The sequence below is a fragment of the Hipposideros armiger genome, unplaced genomic scaffold (assembly GCF_001890085.2).
Source record: "Hipposideros armiger isolate ML-2016 unplaced genomic scaffold, ASM189008v1 scaffold_108, whole genome shotgun sequence".
NCBI lineage: Eukaryota > Metazoa > Chordata > Mammalia > Chiroptera > Hipposideridae > Hipposideros > Hipposideros armiger.
The window spans coordinates 3,084,733-3,105,284 of record NW_017731458.1 but is presented as its reverse complement, the minus strand read 5'-3'; the positions used below and the strand labels follow the sequence as shown (position 1 = coordinate 3,105,284).

The 20,552-nt window shown below is 37.8% G+C and overlaps 1 protein-coding gene across 1 annotated transcript in view; it reads right to left on the bottom strand.

Moving 5' to 3' along the window:
• NLK (nemo like kinase) overlaps positions 1-20,552 on the bottom strand; it is a 193,648-nt gene that overhangs the window by 10,264 nt on the left and 162,832 nt on the right. Inside the window, exons 4-8 of the mRNA XM_019647056.1 lie at positions 18,010-18,116; positions 16,501-16,586; positions 12,027-12,236; positions 8,878-8,979; positions 400-486 (exon numbers count right to left, since the gene is read on the bottom strand). Coding sequence (XP_019502601.1) covers positions 400-486; positions 8,878-8,979; positions 12,027-12,236; positions 16,501-16,586; positions 18,010-18,116 — 592 coding nt within the window. The remainder of the gene's footprint in view (positions 1-399; positions 487-8,877; positions 8,980-12,026; positions 12,237-16,500; positions 16,587-18,009; positions 18,117-20,552) is intronic.

Genomic DNA, 20,552 nt, shown 5'->3' with positions numbered 1-20,552 from the left:
AGAGCTGAATTTTGTCCCAGAAGAGTCAAATTTAGAAATGACATTTGGAAAAGCTACCATTTCAACAACTCAAAGAGTAAACATTTCTTTATGCAATATAATGGGCAGGTATTTTCAAATAATGTTAACTTTTTTCCCCTGCTGATTTAACTTGGTGCCTGGCTCCTTTTACAGATACTATGATAAAAAAAGGATGGTACAGTTCCTTCTCTCTCTTCACCTCAACTCATGTGTTAATAATCAAACTTCTGTGTGATGAGTGAATATGATATACATAAAATTGGAGACTGAAGTTTCTTTTGAAAAGTCATTATTTACATTGCCCATCTACTGATGTTTTTCTTGGGACACATGTAGTTTTTAATTCATTAAAAAAACATAAAAACATACACTACTTACTGGATCAAAGACCAACATCCTGCAAAGGAGATGAACAGCTTCATGTGTAGCCTGGCTAGACAGGGTATAAAGTACAGGAAGAGATGGCTGTGAAAAAATAAAGAATTCAAATAAGTAAATGAGTCTTTGGGTATGTAGGTATGGAATACAGACAATTTATGATAAGTACCTAGCTCAAAAGATGTATGCACCTAAGTCTAAAACTCAAAGGAGATGAGTATTCCCCTCATTCACCAGTTTTCAAAAACAACTGTCACTGACTTCCAGTAGCATATTTTATATTACATGATTAGCCATTGTAGGTTAGAGCACAAAAAAGCCTATGGAAAACGAAAGCTAATCCTGTAAATATGAAGCCCATTAGCGTTACACTGTAAATGCTCTGGCAAGAAAGACCAAGTGCCTAGGAGTGGGAGAAAAAAGATTTAATACCTTGGCCACATGCAAAGTTAATCACGTAAACTATGTGCAAAGTAAGCATGCGAACTATGTCTATGGCAACATTGCCATAAAGTTGCTAAAACACCATAAAGTTCCTAAAGAAGCTATAAGATATTCAGGAAGTTACAGAATCTTCTAAGCAAAAAGCTGTTGCTTTTGCTGGTCCCACTTATTTTGCCTTTAAGCACTTGATTTCTTTTTCAGTAACTGTGTTTGTGAGGGGCAGGCGTATCCACATGACCATATCGAACACTCTTGCACCGAGACAAGGAGATGGCTCTGATGACTTGAGAAGCCCCAGAGCTTATAAAGCTTTCATTTCACTGCCTGGAGAGTCAGGGGACAGAGCAGGTGAATGGCGTCACTGCTGTCTCTCACACAAGTAACACTAAAAGGTCTCCTTATATCTCAATCACAACCTCAGGATCTTGCTATGACAACTACTAACATCAAATATTTTACATATCTGCCTCCTTCCAACAAAGCCACATAGGAAAATCCAACAAGGATAACAAGACACCTCAGAATCATCAGGAGGTAATTAGTCACCTTACAGAAGTTTTCTTCAGGATCAAGGAATAATAGTAAACCAGAATTCGCATCTCATCTCTAACAAATTAGATAAATCAACATGTCTGAATTTCAGTACTTTTTTTTTTAAAAAGATTTTTATTGGGGAAATGGGACATGGGAATAGCGCTGGGAAATTGGGGGAAGAGGAAAAGACAAGTTGCTGTCCTTTTTTTTTTGTTCTTCAGTCTAGTTGTGGAGGATGTTGCTTCACTGGCCCAAATTGGCACCATCATTGCACTCTTCCTGGGCGAGGCAGATCAGTCGCCGGCTTCTGGACAGCCGTTCACTGCGGCTGCTGGCCGCTCACGCTAGCTGCTGGCTACACACGGCAGCTGCTGGCTACACATGGTAGCCCATGGCAACCACTGCAGCAGGGGCTGCACCCTACGCCATCTCTGGCAACTCATGGCAGCCCAACTCCAGGTTGAGCTGTTGTTCAGCATCTTAGCTGTAGAGGGCAGTGTCACTGGCCCTCATATGTGGGATCCGAACCAGGGCTCTCTGGCGTCCCAAGCCTGCTCTTAATCAATGCACCTCTCGGCTGGCCATGAATTTCAGTAGTCTTAAGTATTAAATGAGGAAGGTGGAACGAAATGATCTCCTAAGTTTACTTTAGTTGTAAAATTGTATAAGAACTTGACAGGACTACTACAGATAAAAAGCATTATGTACACAAAGCCCATATGTAGTTGGTATTCAAATATTTGTAGACCAACTTACTATTTCTTGGTGCATTTACATGTTTGCAGAGAAAGAAGTGTTTTTTGTTAAAAATATGTAAGTCTATAGTAGCTTTGAAATTTGTATTAGTCAAGATAATGGAGGTGTATGGAGAGTGTGAGGAAGAGGTTTTAACTTATAACTCAATTAACACATTTTTGCCCTAAGAATTTTTTTTTTACTGTGTAAAATGAAGTATTTTGATATTCTTAAAAGATTCTGATTCTTGGTTTGACTATAAATAGACGTCCTCTTTTTCACTGGTTTGTGCAGGTTAGCAGCCAAATTCCAGCCAATTCTTACTGACTCAAATGCCCCACCATAAGCAATTCTTTCCTTTCCGATCCCCGAGTAAAACCTACCCCTCATCCTAGTTTTGTAGTGGAGTTATGTTATAGCTTAGAGAAGGGAATACTGGAATGAGTACTAGAAGACGTGGGTTCAAATCCTGACTTTGGCATCACTAGACTCAGGTCGGTCACTTGAACCTTGGCTTTCTCATCTATGAGGACTGCACCAGTACAGACCTGCGTACCTACCAACATCAATGCTAATCTAACATCCACCAAGCACCAGGCCCTGGGGGAGGTGTTGGGGCAACAAAGATGCCCCAAGATGAATAACATCTCTCAGGTGGGCAAGAAAAACATAAACAAGTAGTTCCAGAAGCCACTGAATGGAGGACAGAGAACAAATTAGAAGGCAAAATTTATAAGACTTGAGGACGCCTGGATATGGGACGGGGAGCTTGTGAAAATCAAATGAAATTTAAAATTTAATCTTTCCTTACAGAAGAACACCCCAACAAATACACTACAAATAAGGCTAAGTTTAATTTCAGCATAGAAAAATCAGTCATATTATATCCTTTATTCTTTTGGTGTTTATATGCATATTAAAAAGAGGCACACTGAAAAAAAAGATGAGTCAGTTCAGGATGCCAATACCTTTCCAGAAAGATAACCATTAATAATTTAGTTCCTAGCATTGGCTCCACAGGAAAGAATGTTAGAGATGCTACGTTTCTAATTCCATTTTCTTCCCCTCTAATTCACCAGCCATTATGGTTGAAATCAGTTGGGCCCAGGATATCAGAACTAGACAAGAAATTTATATTTCTCATCAAGTGTAACAGAATCAATTTCAATAAGAGAAAAAACAGAATGCTTAGAAAAATGCCCTACATATCTACTTTCGAAAGAAGTTTTTGCCAATTCCCCTAACATTCACACACATCATTTCCCTCCACTTTAAAATATACCAGTCCATTTTCTGTTTGTTCTGCAAGTTTATAAGTCACTTAGCAATGTGGGAGTGTGTGGGTGCCAGTGCTGAATCATGAGGACAGGAAGGGTTACAAAGAGGTTTATTAATGACTGTGATTGTCAGTGAAATGAAGCAAAGATGAGCTTCTGGACTTGGGTGAGAAGCCCTAAATGGATATACCAGCCATCATAAGCCAACCGCAGAGTGCTGGCCACGCCGCAGTTTGCCAGGCTGTGTGAGTCCTGCTAGATGTTCCTGTTAGTTTCATTTGGCAGCAAAGAGGCCGTGAGCATCAGTCAGCAATGTTAATTGAGTATGCACAATGCACAGTGCACTACAGTAAGCACTTTGGGGTTATATAAAAGAAACCCCCACTTGAAAGCAAGAAGTTTGAACTAAATGAACTCTCTACCATACTCTGATTCCATTAAATGTTAAGATATGGTCCCTGTCAGGAGACAGAACTATTTTAACTTTAGCGAAAATATATCTATTTCTGACACAATTAGCTGGGAACAATTTGAGGAAAAATGAAGATCTAACCCTTGTGAGAGTTGAACAAAAGACTAAATTAGACTTTTCAATCCTATCAACAGGTCAGGGCCTCAACAAGTATCTGTCTACTTGAATAGACACTTGGGTCATGGCAGCTAAGATTCTCTTCATCAGTTGTAGAAGAGACGATAAATTAAAAATACTATAGAGTTTTTGTCTGTCCACTCTCCAATCAAGTGGTTTGGCCCAACTTGAGTTTAACCCCCCACTCCAAGGATGGCACCTGGCCCAGGCCTGGCCAATCAAATGATAGAGTTCCTTGAGCACCATGACTGGCTCTGATATGAGCATATGGTTTAAAACAGGTAAGTGACAGCCATGGGATGGCTAATCCAACACATTCCCCCAATCCTCTTCTCTCTCATGGACCTTCATTATATGGGATGGAAAATACTCATTTTTTTTTAGCCGTCTTGCATCTGGGAGGCCACATATTACACAGTTCTGGACAGAGATTTATAAGCAGAAGTTTGGTAGGCAGGCTTTTGGGAAAACTTTGCTTTCCTGAAAAAAGGGACAGATACTGCTACTGCCCCCTTTCCTCCATTTGCTTGCGTTCAATGTGGCTATGACATTTGGACAAACTACAGCCATTTTGTGACCATGAAGCAATAAAGCAAGACAGTATGAAGGCAACATTCTAAAGATGGGAGAGCAGAAAAAAAAGAAAAAAACCCCTAGATCCTTGATGATATAATTGAGCTGCTATATCAGCTCTAGACTGCCTACCTCTGAACTAGATATGAGGAAAAACATGAACTCCTATTCCTTTAAACCACTGTAAGCAAGATTTTCTCATACTTATAACCAAACACATTCCTAACTGAATCAGAGAACTTTCAAATATTTTTTTCCGGATCTATTTGGGAGAGCTCTTTCCTGAAGGATTGATACTGCTAGTAGAATGTAGGCGTGGACTGCTGGTTCCATTTTTGCAAACACATGGGGGAAAGCCTGTCTGAAAATGAAGCCAACACAGGAAAACAGAACAGAGAAGAGAGGTTCCTGGCATGGCACATCACTCGACTACCTGACTCCAGCAGGTCCTCCAGGCAGTGGCAGCTCAAGGCTTTTCAGTTACATGAACCACTAAGTTCCTTTTTTGCTTAAGCCAGTTTTAACTGAGTTTCACTGGAAAAGAGTCCTGACTATTACACCACATGAAAGTATGTATATTAATCAACCAACACAAGTAAATTACTTTGAGGCAGTAATCTATGACTTTAAGAAGATAGCTAATTAGGCTCTCTAGTATATGTATATATTTTTCCACAAAGTCCCAACAAATAATAGTATATATTTTGGTTTGTACAAAAATATGTAAATAAATGCATTGAAAAATACATCAGGAAAGATATTCTCAAATTAATCCAGAGGATACCAGGATGGTGTGGGGAGTAGCTAGGGATGACTAAGTCTCAGTAAAATTTCTATTTTACATGTACTTGCATATAAACAAATGAAATAAAAAAAAATCTGTTGTGAAGGTCTATGTGCCAGGCAGTCACTGGCTAAGAATATCAGTTTTAGAATTAGAGAAATCTATTTTTGAGATCTGGCTTGTGGCCGTAAGCATGTTATTTAATCTCTCTGCAATCCTTCACTGTCCATCTGTAAAAAGGAACAATAAATGGTACATTATAGTGTTGTGAGAATTTAATGTATTAATTAATCTTTACATTCCTGGGATAAACTCCTCTTGATCATAATATATATATTTTTTAAATCACAAGGGGGAAGGGAACAGTGCTGGGGAATTGGGGGAAGGGGAACAGACAAGTTGCTGTCTTTTTTTTTGTTCTTCAGTCTAGTTGTGGAGGACGTTGCTTCACTGGCCCAAGTTGGCACCATCATTGCGCTCTTCCCGGTGAGGCAGATCAGTCGCCGGCTTCTGGATGGCCACTCACGCTGGCTGCTGGCTACACATGGTAGCCCATGGCAACCCACTGCAGCAGGGGCTGCAGTCTATGCCATCGCTGGTGACTCACGGCAGCCCAGCTCCAGGTTGAGCTGTTGTTCAGCATCTTAGCTGTAGAGGGCAGTGTCACTGGCCCTCATATGTGGGATCCGAACCGGGGCCCTCTGGCGTCCCAAGCCAGTTCTTAACCAACGTGCCATTCGGCCAGACCTACACTGTCTCTTTATTATTGTAACAATTTGAGGTAGGTATCCTTTTTTTTACAGGTGAATAAACTGAGGTACACGGAGGATAAGTAATTTGTCCCAAAGTGAGTTACTAGTCGAGTCAAGATTCATATTCACTCTACCTGAAAACTGTAGTGTACAACTCCCAGGATATCATTCAACATGCTGTGCAATGTGGTGAGCCTGAGACTGACACCACTGCCTGCTTTTAATCACTACAGTCCAGAGAAACATAAACAGAGCACACATCCGGTACGAAGCACCGAGCTCTTTGCGGAATTGTCATGATACAGAGCTACACAAGCTGTACTGTATATATTGGATTAGGGGCCAAATTAATCTTTTAAAGTTAAAAAAAAAATCCAAGTGGCTACATAACAAATATACTTGGTGTGTGGGTGTGTATGTATGAGTCTTTCAACCTCAGCCCTAAATAGGTATAACATGAATGGAGATAACTTCAAGCAGCTGCTAACAGGCTAGCAAGAGGCATATAGGACATGCATCACGGGGTAAAGGAAGGAGTAGGGAATGTGAAGGGAAGAGGCAGAATCTGACTAATGGCGTAAGAGCTTCACGGGTCTGTTAGCTTCTCTTGAGAGCAGTGGGGGTATAAAGATCAACTAGCAAAGGTAAACAAAAAATAATTTCCATACTGGGGGGAAAAAATGAAACCAAATACTATGCTAAGTTCATTTACATTCAATTATATATGGCAGGTATAACTTACTCTATACAAATCCACCTGGGTTAGTGTTCAAGGACCGTGAACAGACCTGCCTAAAGAGACCATTTCCAGCACTGGTTAAAGCCATCTAAAGATAAGACTTTAAAGTCTGTGCAAAGAATATCTACCCTTCCAGCAGAAATGGTCTCCTAATTAGTTCTCACTCCATCAGTCTTCTCTTCAAAATCAAAATAGTCTGATACCAAGACTAGCCAGAGCTACCCCTAACTTTTACCACAGTGCTCTCTTAAGGCCATCACTAAAGTTAGTGATAAGCAAAATGTTAAACTCTAAGAAGCATTCCTGTTAAGAGGCCAATTCATGTAAAAATGTATTAAGGAAGAATTCTGCTAAACACCTTAACCTATTTAACTAGTTTAAATATGGAACTTAAAATTTTCCTTTCTTCTGCCCTGTGTTTTGGACAATATGATATTTACTACTTTTTATTTAATCAGAAAGGTCTAGATTTTCACAACTAACAGATTTTAAAAATTTCTAGTAGAAAAAAGGACTCACTTGCCAGGAAATGCTCAAAGAGGTAGTGCACAATGACTTTTGCTGCAGTAAGTTACATTTTGAGCTGCTCTAGACAGCAGGCTGGAAACTCCTCAGGAAGTCTTGCTCTCTCGGCTGCTGTTTAGCATCTCTGACACAAAGGATGAGTTAGCTGCGAACCATTAGCAATGGTTAAAATTCCTCTAGAGATGGAAGGGTGGCACAAGGGTATCTGATCGTCATCACTTTTCAGTCCTGGCTACCTTTAGCCAGGCAAGATTTACTGACCTAAAGAGGTCAGTAAAAGAGGAGAGGAAAATTATTTTGCTACTGCCAATGGTACATTTACCATGAGGTATTGATAAATCAGTTTAATCCCTGATATTGGCCAATATATAGAACATAATAGATCTTCTTAGTTCCTTCTATTAATACAGAACCTTCCTCTAGGGTATGTGAGCTTCATCCCTTTTTAAGACTGACTGTGCTCTTCTAAGGGAGTTAGGACCTCAAATTATTTCAGTTCTACACAAAATGCACTAGAAGGACATAACCAGCAAGGACTATTTAAAATACCAGCATCTATATCTCTACTTTACAGTTCAGGCTGGCTTTAGAAGATAACACACTTTACCCATTGCTCTCTATGCCTGTGAAAATGGATGCAATGGAGCCACACTAGAGTTACAGAGAGGGAACTGCACGGGGAAGGCAAGGCCTGGCTTGACAAGGCCAGGTCTGGCTGGTCATTTGAGAGGAGTGTGAAACTCAGCCTGCTATTTGGTCCATTAGATCAATCAGATCTTCTAATGATCAATCAGATCATCTAAATCCCAATTTAAAAGAAACCAAGGCAAAGCCCAGGAAAATGAGTTGCTGAGTCTTCCTGTTTCAGTTTGTTCCTCGGAAAAGTATTCCTCTTACTCACTCTTCACATCATTAAGCTGTTTTGTCCAAAGGAGATTAGGAAAGTGCTTCTAAAAAATATTGCTAAATCAACAGGGTGGAGATACAAAAACCATCTTGTCTTTCTTAGCAATGACTTGGCTGGTTGCAAGTAATACTGATCAGTGCAAATCTGGCAATCTATCTCTTCACACTTCTTTTCTAACAACATTCGCATTTGATTCTGTGTTAGTAGCAACGGTGCAACAGAAACAGCTTCACATTCTTTGCTGAAATAAAAGATACCAGGCATTTTGGCTCAGTGTTTGGAAAGGACAGTTCGATACATATATAGTTATGGCATTGAGGTTAAAACTCTACCCCCAGTTACTTTTCCCAGACACATAAAAAAACCAGGAGACAAAATGTCAGGGGTCATTTATTAGTAAAATGGTGTTACAAAAATATTCTACTTTCTCCTATAGTATTGGGAATTACCAAATTTTGATTTGACAAATAGTTAACATCTTCTTGCGTATGGCCATGACATACAAAATAAATAAAACTTACAAGTAATGTTTTTGTTTAAGAATTCTCACTTCATTATTCTGCTGGAAGGGAAATCGTGCCCCAACAGATGGTTACCGAGTACAGACGCCCTCCTTTACCTGTTTATGAGGACCCCTGAGTATGTGTGCCTTAGCGCCCTCACAAGCCGTCCTCATTGCTTCCAGTGATGGTGTGCCCAAGAGATCCGTAATCAAATCCAACTACAAGGAAACATGAAGTACAGATGGATAATAAACTTATGAAAACAACTTTTCATTACAGATGAGGACCAAATTTGGGGGAAATAAACTTTAAGGTGAATTCCAGATTAACTGATATGAACCCCTATGTGCACTTTTTGGAGTATTAAAAAACAACAACCCAGAAAAATGTTTATTAGGAACCCATGATAGAAATATAGAAAATATGTTTTGGCAAGCTTGGCATTCTAAGGCTATAGTAACTTAGGAGTCTGTAACCACCTGCTCTGGGTCTTGATACCATAGCATCTATGGTCCTTGCTGAGGTGAACTGCTCTTTCGCTAATGGCCAATGACTATTGTTTTCAGTTAATGAACAGGCTCTGGTTCTTCACACGGAATCAAGCTCATCAAGGAGCTAATCCACAAATCAGGCAGCTGCGATTTAGTAAATACTCAGAGAATTCATAGCTGAAATTAAAGCTAAGCCATCAGCGTTTGGGCCAGTTATACACCCTTTACATTCTAGTTAAACTAGAAATTTCTTACACTGGCAGCAAATTGTGGGACTTAGAATCTAACAATGACAGTGCCTAAGGCCCCATTTAGTTAGCTGGGCACAATAAAAGAGACCAATAAAAAAGGTCTTTTCACAAACAAGTCTTTGTAAGTACCAAACTACCTTAATTTTCTGTCATGCTACAACTGTTCTAACCTCATAACCTAATTAGCAATAACATTTCATTCAAATTCCTCCAGAATGGAAATTTCTTACCTAGAGAATACTTCTTTTTTCTGGTGCTGGGGATGCCAAATATAAAGGATTATTTTCTGCACTTAATCTAAACCGTGGCGTAACCATCAGTATGACTGCTCTCCAGGATAACGGAGATATCTAAGTAGTTCATTTTCCACAGAAGTAAAAATCTCTAAGCTTTTTGGGAATAGTGTGCTGGTGATACTTTTGGACCTCTAATAAATACACTTAAGGCAGAAGGAAATGACTGGCTCATGAAAACAAATGGAAAAAATTCACAAAGTTGTTTACAATGAGTCACACCTCTAAGGATGAGAAGCATTTTTATGAAGTTTGCTGGTACTATAGTACCTAGGGTATTTATTTCTCAAAGATACGAAGAAAATGGTTCAGAAAAATAACTAATTCCATTTACAAGTTAGACTGTTTTTCCATTCTAGATCTTGACGTCTCACCCCAAAATATACTGATGATAGATTTGAGTTTTCCTCCAGTGGCTACTTTAGACTGGCAAACTCAAGACCTATATATTTCTCTAGAATATGAGATACCTGAATGCCATTCCCGTTGCTTCACACTTTCCTTTATATATTCTTTTCAGCAGCAACCTAAGACCCTTGTGTAATAATATAGGATTTGAACAACCCCTTAAATTTTACTTAAGCTTTTCTGTATGGCAGCTTATGTCCAGATATGGCAGTCTTATAGATTAAGTCTGTTAAACTCTCCTTTCTAAATAAATTGAACAGTGCAGTGGATATTGTCAACAGTACCCAGCATTAGGTTATATATAATGATTTTTATCACTAGGATCAATTTTTAAGATGTAAACTTTAAAAAATTAGACTTTGAATATGTAGCAGAGAAATAAATTTAAATGTTGATCACAGCATATACAGTTTCTAATGTATCAGTTAGCAATTCTTTGTAGAAAGAGCATGAAAAAAATGATTCCATTTTTGGTCAAGTGTCCAAATTACAAAGAATACAAAGATACCCAGTAGTCAGGTTGATCTTTGAAAATGTGATCAATCCAATCTTAACACTTCCTTGCTCAAAACCTTCAGATAGCTTCCCTTCACACTTTGGAGAGAATAAAATCCAAAGTCCTTATCAGGTGGCCACGGTCAGACTCCTTCTCTTGGACCTTGTCTCCTCCATGCTCCTTCTGACCATGCCATCCCTCCAACATGCCACACTGTTCCTGCCTCAGGGGCTTTATTATTCTGGTTGTCCCTTTTCCCGGAACACACTTTCCCAGTATCTTGCTCCCTCATTTCACTTGGGGTCACTGTTCCAGTGTTATCCCCTCAGAGAATTCTTTAGCACTGCTCTGCTCCATCATTACTCTCTGTCCCTAACTTGGTTTAATTTTTCTTCATAGAAGTTATCATTACTTGGGATATGTAGTTGCATACTTGTTTATTTTCTGTGTCATGCGAAAGTTTCACGAAGGCAGGAGCTAACTTTGCCTTCACTGCTGTGCCCCCCAGCATCCTGGCACACCTGTACCTCCATCATAACTGTTAGCATTTGCTGAGTGCTCACTGTGTGTCAGGCCTCGTTTTCAGTTTTACTACTTTATTTAATCTGCACAACAATCCTCAGAACAGTTTAACTTGCCCGAGATTTAACAGACCGTAAGTGGCAGAGCTAGGATGTGAACCCACCAATTTGATTTTACAGCCTGAGCTCATCATTGTTACGTTATTCTCAGGCAAATAATATTGTTAACACTTATGAATAAAAAATACTTAGAAATTATCCTAAGAAAATATGTGTAGTAGTAAATGAGCTGTAAAGGCAGACAATGAAAATATCACGAATGGTTTCCCAAAGCTACAATTTAATCAGCTTCTGGTGTTCTCTGCCATATTTAAAAATTTTAGCCTAATAATAAACGTTAGAAATATTTCTAACGTTCAGACTGAAGGAAACCAACACTCAAAATTTATACTCTAAGCACAAAGCGTAAGTACCTTACGTCACCAAATACATTTTCAAGTCAGACCCATTCAATTAGAAAGAACACAGGTTCTCTAACAACTGAAGATTATACCTGTGCAAACTGTTACAGCAGAGCCTGCTGCTATGTATCAGTGCCTGTAATAGTCGACACACCCTCTAAGACGCTAAGTTATGAAATGAATCTCTCTGCAGTCTTCAACTTCATAAATTTCTGAATTTTAAGTGAATCTGAATTTGCTAAAAGTAGTTTAGATAGTACAATGAATAAGCCCAAGACATGTGTGCAAGACGGCTTTTCCTGTAATAGAATCGAAAGCTTATAAAGCCTAAGTTGATATTATACCTGCTGAATGGGACTCTGTGCCTGAAACAGTATTCTTCGTCCTAGTAGTTCTGCAAAGATACATCCGACAGACCAGATGTCAATAGCATTGCTGTAATGACGGCTGCCCATCAGGATTTCCGGAGCCCGATAATACTGAGTAACAACTTCCTGAGTCATATGACGAGATTCATCTAATTCTTCCACTCTGGCCAATCCAAAATCACAAATCTAAATAGAAAAGATCATCAACATATTGTCAAGCAGACAAATGGAAAAGCAAAACAAACCAACAAAAACCCAAAATCTTGAATAGACCTCTGAACTTTGAAGTTTTCAATGATATAGGTAGACAGTATTTGTGTCAGTATGTAATTTGATCTTATTTGGATGAGAGGGAAGAAGTCTCAAACTTCCATATTTCTATATAAAATGATGTATTGTAAAATATGCTTCTCACTTTTAATCTGTTTTCAATTGACAACTACACCAAAAAAACCAAACCAAACCAAAAACAGCTGAATGCATATTTCTAGGTTTCTAAAACCCAAGCTATCTATATATTCAAGGCTGGCTTATTGAGGAAGGTATTATAAGAAAAAAAGAAAAAGGTCTATCTTGAAGACCTCTTAAGCTATGTTTACTATCTTTATGGAATACACATAATGAAATTTCTTTAAAGCTATGGGCTTCAAACGGAGTCCTGCTGAATTCAGTTCTGAGGAGATACTTCACGAGTTCCATAAACTTCACATGTATCACCTATCTATTTAAAATACTAACTCATACTGAAATGTGTGAATATGTCAAAATGTAGCACGCTGCAGAATACAAGTGCTACTAGGTTCATTCATTTCTTCATGCCATAAATATTTAATTGAGCACTTGTATGTTTTAGACAGTATGCTAGAACCTGGAGACGCAACAGTAAATGAGAAAGACTAGTTAATTTATATGCAGATGTAGGAATAAACCTTTTTTTGCTATTTCTGTTTAACTGAAAAGTATGCTGAGATTGCAAGGTGAGCTGTTAGTAAACAGCTACAGCAACTTTTGCTTATTTTCAGGAATTAAAATTTTCTTCATGCCGGGCAACCAAAACCCTGGGAGCACTGAAGGTAAGAAAGTAATGGCCATCTAAGCTCCAGTGTTCTCAATGATTAACTTTATGGGTCAATACTTTAAGTGACGAAATAACACTTTTTATCTGTTTTCTAAGTTGAAGTCCCAGCATAAGATTTTATTGGAAAAAAAGGGCCTGGCGACTTTTAAAAAATGTTTGAAAACCACTGCTTTAAAGGAAACAAGTTTTACCCCTCATTTTTGGCAATCCTCTGTCCATAGTAATCCCAGTTTACTATGTCTGGCCACATCAAATGAATTCATGATTATATGCGGAGATATTCAAATCCTCTCAAAGGCTAGAGTTCAATAACACATATTTTACACCCTATTACTTGGCCATGAATTTTTAGCCTACCTTTTAAAAACAAAACAAAACCAAAGAAAAGAACTTACACCCACTTTCCTGTATTTTTCATGTGTGGTGTGTATGTGTGTGCACGTGCGCGCGTGTGTGTGTGTGCATATAAAAAATACCACCCACCACCAAAAATGTTTCTGTTATAAAGCAAGTCCTTTGTTAAAAACATCAGTCTGAGCTGGAGTAATTTTTTGGCAATTTATATGGAAGACAAGCTAAACTCAAAAAAGCTTGTATGATTAGATAACTAAAAGAAAAAGCAAAAAACCCCTGAGATTTCCAGCAAAATTATCCATTTTGTGCACAATAGGAAACAAAATATATTCACAATATGAAAGGATGCTAATGTAAAAGAAATATCTTATCATAATTATTTTTTTTAATTATTTTTTATTGTGAAATACACATTTCTTAGAATTAGTTTCAGCTGTACAACACAGTACAATAGTTATACTTTTTACCCTCGAGGTGACAACCCCCTCCCCCAATCTGCCACCCCACTCTCCCCCACAATATCATACATATCTATTACAATTCCCTTGACTCCACTCCCACACTATACTCCACGTCCCATGACTATATATATATATATATATGTATATATCTATTCACATATAGTTGACTCTTATCATAATTATTTTCAATTAATTTGTACATTTGAGAATTAGTGTTGTAGCCTGGCACTGTACTCTGGCTTTTAAAAGTAGGCCACTAAGACAAGTCAAAGGAGCAGAGAAAAATTCCAATTTGTTCTGATCTGTGTGTTGTTTATTCATGAATGACATTTTCCTTTAGTTACTCATGTAGCCAGAGGTTACAATACCATAACAGATGATTTGGAAAATGGACTTCAAGCAGTTACTGGCATCAAGCATGACAAGTTCTACATAAAATGCTTTGTGAAGTTCTCCAACCAGAAACTGAAATAAGAAAAAATTGGCTTGAATTGTCATAAAACTGATTTGGTCTCAGTAGGACAAAGAATTCCTGACTATAAGGTTTCCATTTTTTTTTAAAAATTAAAATAGGTTATAGGGATAGGCTGCGGCTATCTTTAAAAAGTGGTAAGGTATAGTCACAGGATGTGGAGTACAACATAGGGAATAGAGTCAATGGAATTATAACTGATATATATGATGTCAGAGGGGTAGTAGACTAGGGGAGGAGGGTTATCACTTTGTGAGGGGTGTAAACGTCTAACTATTACATTGTTTTGTACACCTGAAACTAATAATAATAATTTTAAAAAGTGGTAAGGTAGCCGGGGAATGAACTCAATGACCTATAGAAAGAATATTTACCTCAGTGGATTTTGGGGGCAATTAGTTTCTCTGTGGAAACACAAGACTGAACTACAATATTAGTTGTTTTCAATTTATGTAAAATAGGTTTTTAATCTTTTACAGTTAAAACAGGAAATTAAATTTAAAATTAAATTGCCTTAAAATTCTTTAAGGCAATATGAAGGGAGACTATTCAAAGCAGCATAACATACCAGCTTTTTAAAAAAAATTGGTCCACAGTTTAAAGAAAGCATTTAAATTAAAAAATTAAATTCATTTATATATTTGGTTTTAATGTTTAGTTTAATTACCAACAAGCTAAATAATAACCAGTCTGATTATGTTTATTTCTAATTATTAATTAATTTTAAAATTATACTTGACATACAATATTATATTAGTTTTGGGTATACACATACTGATTCAACATTTATGTATCTTATGAAGTGATCACCATGATAAGTCTAGGAACCATCTGCCACCATGCAAAGTTATTACGGTATTATTGACTATATTCCCTATGCTGTACATTAGGTCCTCATGATTTCTTTTTGGAAAATTTTTATGAGTTTATTTGAGTCAAAGTGATGACGACTGATGGGGAGCAGGATTTCAAATGCTCTCCCCAAGATTTATTTTATTACTGAAAGTTTGTACCTCTTAATACCCTTCACCGTTTTTGCCCATCCTCTATTGTTTACTTTTTTTTTTTTCCGCTGAGCCATCCTGCTACCTGTTGGCAGCTCAGTGGCTGCTCAGCTCGGGCCAGGACTTGAACCGCTGTTGCTCAGAGCTCAAACTCTTGAGCGAGCTCTTAACTAACTGAGCCACTCGGCCGGCCCCCCTACTGTTTACTTTTAAAGTGGAAAGTTTTCTTTTTCAAATATATCAGTTAAAATGTTAAGATTTTCTATTTACTGTAGACTGAAATACCATATAATACTGTAGCCACTCATAAAGTAAGTGGAATTTTAATTTTGTCACACAGAGATGACATCTAATTTCTATGATGGGGAAAAATATGGTGGACCTCTCACTATTAAGTTCTGCTCACACATATCTCTACTAGAGGTGGGGAAATGCACATATGTGGATTTTGCTATTTGTGAGTCATTCTAACAAAAGGCAATGGGGTGGAGGGTTGGTACTGAAGAAAAACTAAAATTGAAATGGATGGCCTGAGATTTTGAAGCTATTAACTATATGCTGTAAGCAATTCCCCTTCAGAAGAATAACTAAGGAGTGGCTACTATATATTGTGGAAATACATCTGACCCCTTTCTGGCTTAGTATTTTCAACTTTCAAATGTTTCTACTTCCTTACTTTGCTACCTCAGTCAAACAGCATATAAAAATGTTAACTGTGCAAAAACATATTCCTCTTAAAAGCCATACTTCATTCTCATATAAATAGAAGCTAACTGGTCTTTCAATAGTTCCTCTGATATGTACTTCCTTCAATAATGGAACAATCTGAAAAGAAATCGCCTTCTCTACTCTTGTTTCTAGTCACACTGTAATTCCAATTTCAGTGTTTCCAAACGTATGAGAAACATCATGAAGAAACCACGAGTCAAGACTACAAATTAGTTACTATGGCCATGACTAGTGATATTGCTAGAGAAAACTGGGTTCTTTAATTTTTGGTAAAGGAATGAAAATGAAAATGAAAAAACTGTCTTGACGTTCTGTTTTTTTTCTTAGCTATTTAAATAAACCAAAAAGCTACCTTTAGAACACAGTTGCTGTTCACAAGGAGATTCCCTGGCTTTATGTCTCGATGTAAAATGCCAGCTGAATGGAGATATTTCAAACCTGAAATAACAAACATATTTAATTGCAGATCTTTAATTCCTTTTTACTCAACCAATGATTTGGGGGAAACCATAGAAACAGAGACTACAGGGTTTAAAACTGTCCCCTAATTAACTGCATGATAAACATTATTAAAAGCTTGACTTAGTATAATTTTGCTACAGTAAAATAGTGTCATCAAAGGTTTACACAGCCTAGAGATAATGTCTATAATTCAAAAGATTATTTAGGTTTAAGTACAGATAAGCTTTTCAGGCACCGGAGTTTGGGCTGACCATACCAATATCCTTGAATTACTAAGTGTAGCTACTGGAGCTCTGCTGTTGATACTTTCAACCTGTGATTCTGAACCTCCTCCAACAAAATAGTTCCCATTAGTCAATAGGGAGTCTTTCTCCTGGGACAGACATTCATTGATGTGACAAAATTCAGAACCTTGCCCAGGTTTATTGGTAGTATTCTCCACCACTGAGAATCAAGAGGGTAATTACTTTAAAAATACTTTCGACATCTTAAAAGGCTGGGGGTGGGGAATTTAGCACTGCTATAATAGATAAAGGTCACAGCTTCAAGGCTGTGTTTTGAATGAAATATAGCAAATCATATTTTTTACAAGTGTAAAAAGATCTAATACCCAGTATCTTCTCTCCACCTTCCACCCAACCGCTAAATATCAACAATCTATGGAAGGTTTTAACGTGTATGTGTTTTAATCCTCTTGGCAGCTGCTTTTCAATCTTTTAAAGAATGTCTATTCTATGAACCTTAGGGAGGGTTAATATTTTACTATGTCAGAAAGCTGTTTCAGCTTTAAACAATTCTCCATTCGTAACAGCAAAATTCTGAAGGATACACCCATACCCAATGGCCAAAGCTCCAATGATGTCTGCCAAATCGCTTCTCTATCAAGTCAGTGCTATTTAATGAACCAGACTGGAGATTTAGCTGGCTGTTTCTATCAGTCTCATCCATGCTTTGGCTTTAAGAATCATTTTGTTTTTCTAGAGTTGGACCCACGTATGCCAGCCAACACTCTGACCAGGCCCACCTACTGCTGGCTTGAAGGAAAGATGACATCTACAGGGAACACAGTTACTTTTCCATTTAGTGATCTCCTAAACCATCGCTGCCTGACAAACCATCTCGCTTACTTACCTCTGTAGATTAACTCACTCAACTGCCTAATGAATTAGACAGGGCCTTCTATTCCATCACTGAAAATAAGGACCATGTGGCCACCCTTAAAAGCCTCTAATTTAACACTGAGTACAGAGACTATTAAATATACCTTGGTCAAAAGAAAGTCTTTAGGGGAGAAGAAAGCCTTGGAAGGTCAGATTAGTTAAACGTTCAAATGAAAAGCAAAGCAAAACACATTATTTATATAGCAACAGTACCTTCTTCTTCATAAAGAAACTCTTACCTCGCAAAATCTGATAAAGAAAAACTTTGACATGATCTGAGCTGAGTGGTTGAGGAGAGACGATAATTTTATGTAGGTCACTCTGCATCAATTCTGTGACAACATATCTTGAGGTATAGCGTTAAGGAGAGTTCAGAGAATCCGGCCCCTAATGCCCTCAAAGTAGGCACCAGGTATAAAGATTAACTTCCATTCTTAAGGCTGGAAAAAGCTTATGAAAAAAAAAAGCTTCTAGAAAGTGTAACAGAGGTGAGAAGCCAGCCCTCAGATGAAACATTGCCAAAATTAGAGCATTTACTGTTTAAAAGTTAGCGGAAATAAACAACCAAGTGACTTCTCTATACTCAGCATTATAGAAGAGAAAATAAAGGTAGTTTTAAATGACAGCCAGGCCAGGAAGAGTGTAAGGACCAAACAGTCTCAGGGTCTATTCAGACATATTGGAGTGTCCATTAAATCCAAACAAAAGAGGGTTGGTGGTCTCGCCCTCGAATGGAAAAGATGACAACCTACCTATTAACTGTGGCTTAAGATACTTTATAAAGTGTAAAATGGTTAGTTCAAATCCAATTCTCTACAACCCTAACAATTCTTTTCTTACTTAACTTTTTATGTATTTATACCCTTACTAAAATTTTAAGCTTCCTATGCTTTGTACTGTTATATTCTGACCGTTTTGCTCCATCAACACGTGGCAGACGCACTCTTGCAAAGGTAATGTCTTTTGTTGTACCTAGAACAGGACAGAGACATGTCTTACCCTGCCTGAAGTCAAGAACTCATTAAGTTTGGGTGAGTGCTATGATTTCAGTACAGTCATCCACTGCTTAATGATGGAGATACTTTCTGAGAAATGCATCATGAGGTGATTTTGTCATCGTGGGAATATCACCGAGTGCACTTACACAAACCTAGATGGTACAGCCTCCTACACACCTAGGCTACGATGGTGTGTGTGTGTGTGTGTGTGTGTGTGTGTGTGTGTGTGTGTGTATATATATATATATATATATATATTATATCCTATTACTCCTAGGCTACAAACCTGTACAGCATGTTCTGTACTAAATACTGTAGGAAACTAACGGTAAGTATTTGTATATCTAAACATAGAAAATGTACAGTAAAAATACGGTGTAAAAGATAAAGAATGGTACACTTGTATAGGGCACTTACCACAAATGGGGCTGGCAGGGCTGGACATTGCTCTGGGTGAGTCAGTGAGTGAGTGCTGAGTCAATGTGGAGGCCTAGGACATCACTGTATACTAAGACTACACTAAATTTATTTAAAAAAATTACTTTTTCTTTCTTCAATAATAAATTAACCTTAGCTTACTGCTTTTTACTTTATAAACTGAAGTTTTTTAAAAAAACTTTTCAACTCTTTTGTAACAACACTTAGCTTAAAATACAAACACATTGTGCAACTAAACAAAAAAAATTTTTCTTTATGTTCTTGATAAGCTTTTTTTATTTTTAAGATTTTTAATTTTTAAGACACTTTTCTGGTTAAAAACTAAGACACACATGCACACATTAGCTTATGCCCATAGGCCAATATGCCCACACAGGGTCAGGGTCATTAATATTACTGTCTTCTACCTCCATATCTTATCCCACTGAAAGGTCTCCAGGGGCAATGACACGAATAGAACTGTCATCTCTTAGGATAAAGGGCCTGTCTGAGGCTCTTCTTGAGGAGGTGTCATGCTTTTCAGAAATATGTCTATGGTGGTTTGCTTAGTTGCTTTTTCATCACAGATTTGCTTGTGAGCAGATAATGCACATTCCTGTTTACTACTGTGATTTGCGCTGGCACATAATTTTCCTCCACAATCAGCTTATCCCGAGTTTCCAAAAATTCTTCAGCTCCCTTCACATCAGTACTTGCAGACTCACCACTGACTTGCACATTATGTAACGAATAACGACTCTGTAATCATCTAAACCACCCAAAGCCAGCAGTAAATTCAACATTGTAGTCAGGTCCGTCCTTCTCTTTCAACATCGCAAACAAACTTTTTGCTCTGGCTTTGATCGTCATGCTGGTTAGAGGGATATGTTTCTGTGTCTGGTTTTCAATCCAGCTCATTATAAGTTTCTCCATGTCTGATATGGGCCCTTCTAGAGCTTTTGTTAGTCTGGGTGCCTTCAATGAAGCAGATCCTTTAATAGCTTCCATCACTTTGCTCTTTTTCTTCAAGATCGTAGCTATGGTGGAATGGGACATGCCTGACTGGTGAGCAATAACCATCACTGATTTTCCATCTTCACAATCCTTATCACTTTTAATTTCGTTTCCAGGTCAATCACTTGACATGGCCTCTCACTGACAACATTAGCAATGCATTTTGTACACTTAGGGGCCATGATGAATAAAACAACACAAGATTAAATCAAGCACAAGAAAAAACGATGCAACCAAAAACCACGGTAAACATGAGCAACCAAAAACCACGGTAAACATGAGAGGTATGAGGCTGCTGCTGGAGTGACAGGCACACTGTTCAACAGCAAATATATATATATATATATATATAT